General features: G+C 40.2%; 1 protein-coding gene across 1 annotated transcript; it reads left to right on the top strand.

Annotated features, from left to right (window-relative positions):
• The first annotated feature begins 1,963 nt into the window (after positions 1-1,963).
• cbln2b (cerebellin 2b precursor) lies at positions 1,964-6,447 on the top strand. Its single transcript, XM_061713206.1, has 4 exons — positions 1,964-2,250; positions 2,569-3,101; positions 3,697-3,816; positions 3,904-6,447. The coding sequence occupies exons 2-4, from the start codon at positions 2,814-2,816 to the stop codon at positions 4,099-4,101; spliced, it is 606 nt and encodes a 201-aa protein (XP_061569190.1). The 5' UTR covers positions 1,964-2,250; positions 2,569-2,813; the 3' UTR covers positions 4,102-6,447.
• The last annotated feature ends 6,049 nt before the right edge of the window (positions 6,448-12,496 follow it).

Raw genomic sequence — 12,496 nt, forward strand, 5'->3', positions numbered from 1 at the left:
TCACCAAAGTAAACACTCAGCCAATGTTACTGTTTATAACAGCTCTGTCTTATTTTATTAACATTAAGTCAGTCATACACAGACTGTTTGCTTTTTATCAGTGGATGCGCCACTACGCTACTCATATTTAAAATATATGAGTATACACTTTATATCCTTACAGTGTTGCAGTGAATTTGTATTGCTAATAATGCTGGCAGTGGCTAAGGCTAGCTGCATTGTTTGGACAGATTCATTTTCCAACTTTAGCCCCATTCACACTGACAGTTTGTTCCATCTCTCTAGTGCTGTTATTTCCCTCCACAGGGCCCTGTGAATTGCACCAGTGGTAAAAGGGGAAATATTTTGGCCTACCATTGTTACAGCCCTCGTTAAACCCTGGGAGGTAGTAACAGTGCCATGACTGGGTGTAATTAGTTCTGTGTAATTTGGCAACGCAAAAAAGGAATAACTAATCAGGGGGATAGCTGCATACTGGAGCACACAGAGTCAAATCAGTCCATCTTAGGGATGGTGGGAGATGGCTCTACGGGCTGCCTGACAGTGGTGTTCAGGTCTGTGCATAACAATCTAAAGATCCAGAGAAAAAATGTTGCCTCCAGATTTTCAACCACAGTGGACTGGAAACCCTGTATTTCAGACTTTGTCATTCAACTTGTAGCTCTAGATACTCAGTGAAACCGGCCGGGCTTAGTAACCTGGATGAAGCCAGGCCTGTGACTCCTTCCTGGTGAAGCTCCCTCCTTTAACTGCAGTAGCATCAACAACTGCAGTAGCGACACGGAAACTAAGGAGGGCACAGCTGCATGTGATGTGTGTACAAGAAGTTTTTGGTAGAAACTTTTTTCTTTTCTTTCTTTTTTTGCATTTTTTTTCCCAGCACTGTATTTTAAGCAGTCACTGACAAGAGAGATTGGGAGCCTGTTGCTGACTGCTGTCCACGAAATAGAGGAGCCTGTCTTTCGATTGGGGAACACCAGGGAAATCTACACCAGTGAACACCAGTGAAATCAAGCACACATTGGGGAGAGAGTGTTGCACCTTTGTGTGATTCCTGTGAATGCACAGCTGGTGAGTTGAGGCGGAATGAAAAGGAGATTTTCCAGTACGTCTTGATAGTGGGATTTTTTGTGTGAAAGTGACTTTTATTAGTGGACTGCCATTGACTTTGGTGTGACGTCAGTAACGTCAGTATATATATATATATATATATATATATATATATATATACATACTCCAGATGAATTGAAAGGAATACAATCTTTCCCTCCAACTATTTTCCCACATGGGTGAAGCTGAAGATGGTCTATAAAGTGCTTCTCTGTCTGAATGTGGATGCCATGTACCTGTACAATGTAGATGGTTTTCATATCCTTAACTAGTAAAATGACAGCTCATTAAAGGTCTAAAGTGAAGGTTCCCCTCTTGTGAAGTCCACTCTCAGACCATTCAGGGCTGTGAAGAACTGATAGGGACCCTCTACACAACTCTTCAAAGGATGATGACATGTCAGAACTTGAAAGAAAAAGGTTAAGGGTGCAGCAAAGGGGGGTGCCAGTCATTCTCTAAGAACTTAGTTTTATTTTTTAATGTCTCCTACCTTCAACTTTTTTATTAGATCTTTGTTGAGCTTTAGGTGTGGAGGTAAAATAATATTCTGATATGCACTTCAATACACAATTTTAATTTGAAAAAAAAAATACACCTTAGGTAACACACAGTCGTTCATTGTAGTCATGTATGTTAATATTTCAACTAATCTGCCGACTGATAAAGCAGAAGCCCACTATGCACAATAAAGTTCCGCCACTGGATGGCGCGCAAGTATCTTCATTAAAGTCATAAAACGACTTGTTTAAGTATCAAATTAGTGGCATATACATGCGTGCTGAATGTACCACACAACACGGGGGTTATCCACTGCAGCCCTTTGCGTTTTGGGTTAATCTGGGCGAGACATGAACAAATCACAGCATACAGCGACTGACACCGAGAGAAAGTCACCATGCGTCCTCAGGGCCCCTTGAGTTCAGTGTTGTACTGATTAATATGTAAACAAACCCTTTAGTTAATACATGTGCCCTTAATTGTAGGCTTCTTCTGAGCAGTGTGGTGGTTTCATGCAAAGAATGGGCGTGAGTTGTCCCTCGAAAGGGAGCTCTGGGACTCATGCGTTTTTGTACCAATGATCTAAGTGCGCAGTTCACTCCAGGAGAGATGGAGAACAAGCCAGCAGGATGGAGAGCACAGGTAAATCCAGCTTTACAATTTTTGTTTTATACGGAATACCTATAAAAAAAGTACTGACTTTACTCTATATTTTGAACGAATATAAGATAACATTCATTTTGATTTCGTCCAAAGTTCTCTGTATTCGCATATGCTTGTTGATTAATTCATTAGAAACTCAGATTAGGGAATGACAAAGATATTCTGATTTCATTATTAAGCGCGATTCATCATTTTACGCATGTACATTCTATATCTAGTTTCGCGACTAATATGTTTAAAATGTATTCCTACTGTTTCGTGGTTTAAGAATTTTCACTTTTCCTCCCATGTCATCAGAATTTACGACAACAGCTGTTTGAATACTCTCCCAAAACCAACTAAGACGCACAGGAGGGAGGGGAGTCTCCGCCGGAGAGAGTCTAAGTGCGTCTGTGTCACAGTGTTTCAGAGTGAGGGAGCTTCGCAGATAGAGAAAAGAGGAGGAAGAGAGAAGAGGGACCAAGTGTGGACCAGGTGATCGACAAAACCTCCAAGGGTCTGCCGGGTTGTATCGTTGCATAGGCGGCATCAGTGATCCAGCCATGGTGCCAGCGCGCTGCCCGGGACCTTGTGCCGTCCTGGCACTGGCTCTGCTGTTCGGCTGCGGCGTGGTTCTCTGCCTCGGCCAGAACGACACGGAGCCCATCGTGCTGGAGGGAAAGTGTTTGGTGGTGTGCGACTCGAACCCTTCCTCGGACGGAGCGGTGACCTCCTCACTGGGCATATCAGTTCGCTCCGCTGGGGCAAAGGTGGCTTTTTCCGCCGTGCGCGGCACCAATCACGAGCCGTCAGAGATGAGCAACACGTCAATGACCATTTATTTTGACCAGGTGAGGTGTGCATTCTTTTTCACATCAACAAAAACCTCCTTACGATCTATAAATCAAATGTTGGTCTGATATCGTATAAGGCGTTGCAGTATTTTGAGGTTGTAAAGAACTTTTTATTGGCCATTTTTTTGTTGATTTTCTTCTACTTCTAACGCTCCGTGTAATTACATCTCTAAACTACTGAGCCAGTTGTTGGTTTTCCTTTGAAAATGTTTCAGTTAACACTGTGCGTAATTGCTGATGTGGAGTTGCGCTCCTAAAAAACCCGTTCATCCACGCACAATCATTTATCGCATAAGCGGCCAGGTTTTCATTTTTTTAAATTTCAGTTTTGTAGCCTTTGATTAGATATCTTCACAGCTGAAGTCTTTGGACAGCGGCCTGTTATATGCATCAAACTGGGAACCCTCCCAAACTGCCAGTGAAGCGCAGCCTCAAACACTTGGCAAATCATGATCAGCCTCTCTGATGCGCCTTTTTTCCCCATCACCACACAGAAATACGAGGCTGCAAATAACCTGTTCTGAAACTGGTTGAAGGGAGGAAAAGATGAGAAATTAAGCATTCTCTCATTGTGCGCCTTTTTCGCTCACAGGTTTTAGTGAACATCGGCAACCATTTCGATCTTAAAGCAAGTGTTTTCCAGGCTCCGAGAAGGGGAATCTATAGTTTCAGCTTTCATGTTGTGAAAGTCTACAACAGACAAACCATACAGGTGAGCTATAATGAAAATGTCCGAGATAACGATTTCAAAGATAACCTTTCAGCGCACTTGAGTTTTTTTCTGCTCCTATACCTGCAGGTGAACCTGATGCAGAACGATTACCCTGTAATATCAGCGTTTGCCGGTGACCAGGACGTTACAAGAGAGGCTGCCAGCAACGGAGTACTGCTGATGGTGGAACGGGAGGACCGGGTCTATTTGAAGCTGGAACGGGGCACCCTTATGGGCGGATGGAAATACTCCACCTTCTCAGGCTTTCTAGTCTTTCCTCTATAATCTAATCTGCGATTGCTCATGTCGCACAGGACTCTGTCGAAGCTGGGGAACTAAAATTAAAGAAAAAAGAAAAAAAAAAACATGACATTTATTTTCAACTTTAAAAACTGTCAGCCAAGGAAGCCGACGAATATCTGTACTCTCGTCCTCTATCTACTCAAATATGAACGTTTCCTTGGAGTTTCATATATTCAAATCCATCGACCAACTTTAACGCAATCTGGATGACTAAAACGTATTGACCGGCCAGTGATTGGCATGTGCTTGTCGAGTATGTGGATTTTCTTTTCTCCTTCTTTTTTTCATTTTTTTTCCCTTTTCCTTGCCTGGAAAACAAACTTTGCCGACAGAGAAACGGGTGTATCTGGGCAACACGGCCAAAGGGAGTGGAATGGATGAGGAGTAAATGAACTGATGTCCGGGACAGGCCCAGTGTATTATGCTCTATTTTAAGTTTGTATAGCCTTAAAGAATATATGGTTTCCTTCCATGTGAAGTTTATGGAATTATGGACAACCAGAGAAGAAGTGCTTTCACGACCAAGGCGATTTCTTTTGCACGAACGGAAGTGTTCTTTTCATGTTTTGTTGTGCTGTCAATGGTGTTGCGTTTGGATGCTGAACATATTGAAAATAAGCCAAATGTAGGCCACCGATGAGTTTATTAAAAGAGAAAAAAGGCGACATATTTCAGCCACCAGAGATGACTTAGTCCCCTTTTATTAAAAAAAATAAAACAACAAAAACAAACATTTAATTTATATATATTTAAAAAAACATATTCACATTATTGTGTGTTCTACATTTCGGAATCTGCATATAGCTTTGACTGATTTAATGTTCAGTGACGTTGCTCACCAATTGTACATTGTGAAAATAATAGAAGAATCCCTATATGTCCCGCTTAATAAAAGATATTGTATTGTATAGGCTATCAGTTGTTATTTATATGCACATAGAGAGGAGACAGAAGTCAGAGGCCTCACTCAGGACATGAGGGACAGCAGGCCTCTGCAGTAGCTGTCCGAGGCGCTGAAATACACCAGCTGCTGCATTTCAGCACCTCGGACAGCGCACTGTTTACTACAGAGCCAGATGAAACTGTAATCTGGAAACATGTGAACGAAAAGAGAAGCATTGATGAATAAGTTCAGTTTTAAATGACTAACCTTCTTATTATATGGCTTCTTATAGCTAACTGGTTTTATTGCTGTAAATATGAATTAATTAGTCTTAATAGTTGTGAATTTCAAGGCGCTCACGAACAGCAATTTAGAGCACAGGATGAGTCTAGGTTGGAGGGTCTCTTTGTGTTAGAGAACAATCCTACCTAAAATGGAAACATTGTGGTTTGATAGGCTACCAAAATCTATCAAAATTAAATTTTATAGAGGGCAAAAACTAATCTTATCTGTCTCTTAAGCCAAAATTTCAGGCATGGCACAGGTTCGTGCTTTTTATTACATAATTGGATTCCATCTCTGACCAAACACTACCCTGCCCCCTACACACACAGACACACACATACACCCCCCACAAACTTGTTCAGTCTTTTTCTTTTTGTTTGTTTGTTTGTTTTGTTTTGCATGCCCTTCCCCTCCATTACTAAATTATGTTCAGGGACACGTTGGTCTCCAGATGATTCGGGTCACCCAGGCCACTTAAAGCAAATGGCTGACTTGTGCAAGAACCTTGCTTTGTCTTTTAATATTTTAATTTATCTATTTTTATCAATTCTATCCTTATAGTCAGGCTGTATAGTTTTAAAAAAAAGCCTGTTTTTCCCTTAAAGGTTAGAACGATTTACCAGTGGCCATATGTTTTACTAATATATTACAAGTCCCAAAACATTTTAATATATTAGGAGTCCGAAACAAAAAGTCTTAAAATGTTTTAAATAAATATAAAAATAAGAAAAAAAATGTCTGCTTGGATGAGATTATGAGAAAACAACTATCCTTTATTGAGTTTATTTGTTAAGTCGATGCCAATCATAGCCTACTTATAAACGTCAGGAGTACCTGTAAATGTGGACTGAACCAAAGCAATACGCTAAATATCAAACGGATTGCCCTCTGCTTTGAACGAGAAGTTGCCTCAAATCTTTAATTTTGCCATTGAAGATAAGTGATCTCTCTGATGTTTGTGTGCTGGGTAAAAGTCTGTTTACTCTGTTTACCTGTGCTTCAGCTCATTTGGAAAAAAATAAAATAAAAATCATAGGACCGTTTTTTTTTACTACTGGTGAGGGCCGTAGATGTGTTAAAATGCTGCTGTTTAGACTCTTGAAATATGATCAACACCACAATGGAGGTGCACTTTTGAGAATGTTAAAATCCTGAATGGAAGCTGGGGTTTGGTGTGCTGAGACGCATCACACTGAAACAGATGCGAGTGTTTTAAACATTTGTCCTTTAGAACAATTACTGGTGAATAGAAAACATAACTAACAGTGATCTACAGTATCACACTTCCGTCACTTAGATTTGTTTACATTTCTACTGTTTAAGATAGTTAAGTTGATTTATCACCGTAGAAATTCTTGACATTTTGTGATGGATAAATGTAGGAAAAGCTGGTTGTTCCACTAAACAACCATCTACCAGTGTGCAGAAAACTAACGAGAAATTGAAAAATATAATAACTCTTATTTTTATCTTATGCTGTTCAGATTAGCTCAGATTTTGGATTAAATGTCTTTAAAAAATTAGCACGATCATTAAGTAGTCAGAATTGGTCAAGCAAAAGTAATCTGCTCCCCAGGAATAATGCGTAGAAAATGTTGGCCTCATGAAACCTGAGTTTATTCAGTACTTGCTTTTAATCCTTGGTTTATTGAAACACATTAACACACTTTCACTGTAGTGTGTCAAACACAAACAGAAGAAAAAACAGTTTGCTCAACTGGGAATTTGAATAAACACCAACAGCTGCTGGACTGCTGGACCATCTGAAAATCCTTTAGAAATGAACAGCTGGAAACTTGAATTTGCTTGCTTGACTTGGCAACAAGAATAACTGGTTTCTGCTTTCCTCCCTAAACTTTACCTTAATCTTGTGTATAAAGGAACACAACAGCTGAAAACATAGAGAAAGGGAAAATTGCTTATTGGCTGCTGATGCCAGTAATGGCTGCCCGAAAATGATTTTGTTTTAGACAGTGTATTTACTAAACTGGCTGATAAAGAGATAATTAGAATGTAAAGACTGTGAACAAAGTATCTCCTTAGATGATTGACATAGCTGTCAAACTAAACTCAGAACAAATGAGACATGAAAAAGGGAATATTTTAGATAATGTACACTCCTAAATAAATCGGATTACCTTTTCATGCAAATGACAGATTAGATTAAGTCTGGGTATATTTGTTGAAACATCTGTCTTTGCACATTGCACCCAAAGTAAAGTATAAATGACACATTTATGGTAAAATATTGCAAAACATTTCTCATCCCAACAATGTTTTTTTTTCCTTCTTCTGCTGAATAGTTTAAAAGAGACAGAGTCACCCCATTATTAAACAGTGCGCAGGTGTCCTGATGCATTGTACAGCAGACTTGGGTCTCATTCTATTGAAGCACAGATGGCATTTTACTGCACTCTGCAGGACAAATACAGATGCCATCAAAAAGCCCTGAACATGTAGTCTATGGTCCCTTTAAAAATGTCCTCATGACACACATTCTGATAGTGAAGGCCTTCTGATTGGATTTGCCAGACTGCTCCTTTGCTTTGTAAGACACATGCATATGCAGTGAGATCATAGATCGACTGCATGCACCCTCTCAGTAGGAAGGCACATCTACATTTAAATCATGTAATTGATTTATGTCAGTTACTCCTTAATGGGGTTGTTTTGGTGAATAGACATTGACACAAAAAAAACTTCCAAAACATATATATATGCACACATTTGGAACATTTATTCACACACACACACACACACACACACACACACATCACTTGGTTTAATTAATGCTCTTTGATTCTTGAACAAAGTGGCTGCTGTTTTGTAACATCTAGACATATCTTTAATCCGCTGTGAAAATAACATCAAAACTATCTCAGAAAATAGAAGAATGAAAGTTGTCTACAGTTGATTCGAGAGCTGTCCTCTGAAGATCACGACGGTTCTGTATTCTTGTCAGCTCGTCTTGTAGTCTCTAAACATTTCATTACATTGTCCCTTCTGTGGTTTTTGTATGCGGTGTTAACAAGGACAATAGTTGCCATGTCACTTGCCATCTTTTCTGGGGTTTTTTCATATTAACAAGAAAAAGATGAATGCAACATTTGTAAAAAAGAAAAAAAAGGCCAATCAGATTCTTCCTTGTTGCATCAGACCCCCCCCACCCCACATTCTTCTCTTTAGCTGGCTGAAAAAAGAAAAGAAAATGCCTCAGTTAAGTGCGTAATCTTTGCTCGAACCCTACTTGTAGCACAAACCAGTTTCTGCTCGTCCTCTGCTCTGATTTTGAGCACTATTTGGGTTATAACTCTGTCATGCATTTATTGTTTATTCATGCCATTTATATTTCTTCCTTGTGGATAACAGTGCAGAATAGAACACACTGTTTAAACTGACAATTAGTGTAGAATATGTTAAAAAAAAATTTAATTTATTGAGTTTTCTGAATATATGTTTTCATCACATAGTTTTGTACCTAAATTGGTGCTTTAACCTTGAAATATCTTTTCACTTTTCAGTAGAGTTTTGGGCTTTACAGATTCTAGTAGGAGCACATGGTGAGGTTTTACCTCAACTGAAGCTGTTTCCTTGCCCTGTTAGTTCTCCTTTTCTCATTTCAGGGAGACAAGGTCAGGAGAAGTTATTGATACATTTGACTTACTAATACCCTAAGGAGTTGCCATCCTGACCTGTCTCCAATCCCAATTCATGCTTAAACAGCAGCAGAGTTATTTAATTTCTCGACATCATTTCCATAAAATACAGAAAATGAAGTTAAATACTGTAACACAAACAAATGCTTCTGTAGTGCAAACAGAAAATATGATGCAAAAATCCAGTGAAGCTTGAATATGATGCTATATTTGTGCTGGGAGATTTCCTGAGTTTCTAAACCTCTTTCGTCTTTTCCATCGGGTGGTTTGCAGTGTTGTGACACTCTCTGTAACGTTCCACGAGAATCTAACAAGATTTTACATCTCTCTTTACGTCTTTTGATTGCAGATGAGCTCGATATATCGATATTCATGAAAAGAAAAAAAATCACAAAAATGTGCTTTTTGCCATCCACTTATTTTCTACCAGTCCTCGTCCCTTCTATAGGTAAAATTGCCTCAAGTGCGACTGTGAGTGTGAATAAGTCTTTCACAGCATTATTTTTATTCAAGCCGTTCCCAGGCAAACCCACAGGCAGTTCCTTCTGGGTCTGAAATCTTGCTTTAGGGCCCACTCAATCTTGTATCTAATGTGAGTGTGAGTTAAAAAGAATTTCACTGAATGTTGAGATTTAGCACCAGTTTCAATGCTGCAGATCTCACTACATCATTTTAAAAACCTCTTTGCATAGATAATCCCAAAGGCACCCTGCTAATTGCACAGGTCACAGTAAAGGCCACTTCTTTTTTATAGATAGATAGATAGATAGATAGATAGATAGATAGATAGATAGATAGATAGATAGATAGATAGATAGATAGATAGATAGATAGATAGATAGATAGATAGATAGATAGATAGATAGATAGATAGATAGATAGATAGATAGATAGATAGATAGATAGATAGATAGATAGATAGATAGATAGATAGATAGATAGATATTTTGGCAAATATTTAGCTCTTAATGATTAAACCACTCATATATCAAAGTCATAAACCCCCGTCCCCGTTGAGTCAGGAATTGCACCTTAGGCTCTGGTATTACAGTTGTGCAGTGACCTAGCTAATTTGCACTTGAATGAAAAGACCCTGATGCAAACGAAGAATACGCTGAGAGGATAACATGTGGCAGTGGCTTGTTAATAATGCATTTGTTTGCCAAACAAATAAATAGACGCATACCAGTGACAAACATCAGTCACAGAGCCGCCTCTGTGAACAGGCCCATCCCTAAAGAAAAGGCAGAAAAAGTCTGTTTATTCCTTCTGCCACTGCCTGCAATATCCATACTGCTGAAACACGCAATTCCCCAAAGAAAATATAACCACTTCCAAACATACTCCTCAAAACCCCCCCCACCCCTACCTCCACCGAGCACACCACCGGCACACATAGATGGTAGGCTACGCAGAACAGGAGCTACACCTTGAAGTGATGCTTCCAATGCATCATCCGTCTACACTTTACAGCCATAAGGCAGCATCCCGGACCCAACACCTAACAAGTTTAACTGCCTTCATTAGAATTGGGGGGGGGGGGGGGGTCTGCCAGAGCACAACCAGATGCAGGATGGAGCAAAAGACACACCGCTGGGTCGTGGATCCTCTGGATCAGGGGACGTACATGCTGAAATACACACACTTATGTCACACTCATGTTTAAGTTCACAAATGTGGCAACTCTGCAGCATCAGCAAAAATGTTTTCACAGGTCTCAGTGTGGATTCTGGTTATGAGTATTTTATAGGTAATTTGGAAAGGATGCAACATACAGTAGCACCATGTTTAACAAGGTTACATTTCTTACCACCGTAACAGAAAACAGAGGACCTAACTGAAAGTCCTAGATGCTATTCCTCGGTGTTTCAGATCGGTCCAGAAGTATTCAGACAATGACCGATCTTTTATGATTTTGACTTTAGACACTACCACAATTAATTTAAAATAAAACAATCAAAATGTGATCAAAGTGTAAACTTTTTGCCTTAATTTAAGAGGGGTTTTTTTTGTTTGTTTTGAAAAAAAAGGAGCATTTACCACTTATGAACTACAGCCATTATAAGCACGGTGGGTCACCCAGAACAGGCAACTTCAGGTGCTGGGTGAGACTGAGCAGTCATTTGAGGGCTGGCACTTTTATGTATTTCTGTGATCAAGTCAGTTTAGTGAGCCGGATCTAGCCACTTGAATGAAGCCGACTGTTGTGATAAGAGCTGTAAAGACATGATTCAAAGAGGAGCCTTTGTACTGTATCGTGATTGTATTTTTGACCATTAAAGTCACAGGCATTTCATTTGGACTTCAGCATATTGGATACAAAGGAAATCCCTCCATTAATAGGACATGCTCCTATCACTGGATATGCCCTACCCTATGATTAGATTAGATTAGATTAGATTAGATAGTCCTTTATTCATCCCTCAGTGGGGAAATTCGCTTTGTGCAGCAGCAGTACACACAACACACACATATAGCGAAAGAAGGATGAAAAAAGTAAAACATATATAATTACAAAATATAAACAGTATATACAGTGGAATAAAAAATAAAAGTAGTGCAGTACGAGAAGAAAAAAATACAACACAATCACATGAGATTTGCTGTTCCCCTCTACACCAGCATCACCACAAGCTGTTTACCCACATCTCCACTGTACAGGTAGACTGCCAAGATAATAATAATAATAATAATACATTTTATTTGTATGGCGCCTTTCAAGATACTCAAGGTCGCCTGACAGAGCAAGAATACAACAATAAAAATACAAATTACAACAGTTAAAAACAAGTATAAAAACACATTATCGACAGCAGAGTCTAATCCAAATCATAAATCATAAGCCTGCCTAAATAGATGGGTTTTGAGGTGAGATTTAAAAGTGGGAAGAGTGTCCATGTTCCTGATGTCGGGGGGGAGGCTGTTCCAGAGGCGAGGGGCAGAGCGGCTGAAAGCTCTACCCCCCATGGTGGACAGGCGGGCTGGGGGAACAGTGAGGTTGGTGGAGGAGGCAGACCTGAGTGACCGGGTGGGAGTGTTGACATGGATGAGGTCTGACAGGTAAGGGGGGGCAAGATTATGGATGGCGTTGAAGGTGTTGATGAGGATTTTGTAATCTATGCGGTATTTGATGGGAAGCCAGTGGAGTTGGTGAAGAACGGGGGTGATGTGGGAGATGGCAGAGGTTTTGGTGATGATGCGGGCTGAAGCATTCTGGACCAGCTGGATTTTATGGAGGAGTTTGTGGGGGAGACCGAATAGAAGGGAGTTGCAATAGTCGAGACGGGAGGTGACCAGAGAGTGAACCAGGATGGCGGTGCTGTTGGGGGTGAGTGAGGGGCGGAGGCGGTTTATGTTGCGGAGGTGGAAGTAGGCGGACCGGATGGTGTTATTGATTTGTGTGTGGAATGAGAGGGTACTGTCGAGGACGACACCCAGGCTCTTGACCTGAGGGGAGGGGGAAACCGAGGAGTTGTCGATGGTAAGTGTGAAGCTGGGCTGTTTGGTGAGTGTGGTTTTGGTGCCAATGAGGGCTAACTCTGTTTTATTGCCG

The sequence above is a fragment of the Cololabis saira genome, chromosome 22 (assembly GCF_033807715.1).
Source record: "Cololabis saira isolate AMF1-May2022 chromosome 22, fColSai1.1, whole genome shotgun sequence".
In the NCBI taxonomy this organism is placed as follows: domain Eukaryota; kingdom Metazoa; phylum Chordata; class Actinopteri; order Beloniformes; family Belonidae; genus Cololabis; species Cololabis saira.

Excerpts from the sequence above, each read along its gene's own strand:
- cbln2b (XM_061713206.1), top strand. The coding sequence starts at position 2,814 with ATGGTGCCAGCGCGCTGCCCGGGACCTTGTGCCGTCCTGGCACTGGCT. Across the intron at positions 3,102-3,696 it reads TGACCATTTATTTTGACCAG|GTTTTAGTGAACATCGGCAA; the intron begins GTGAGGTGTGCA and ends TTTCGCTCACAG. Across the intron at positions 3,817-3,903 it reads ACAACAGACAAACCATACAG|GTGAACCTGATGCAGAACGA; the intron begins GTGAGCTATAAT and ends CTATACCTGCAG.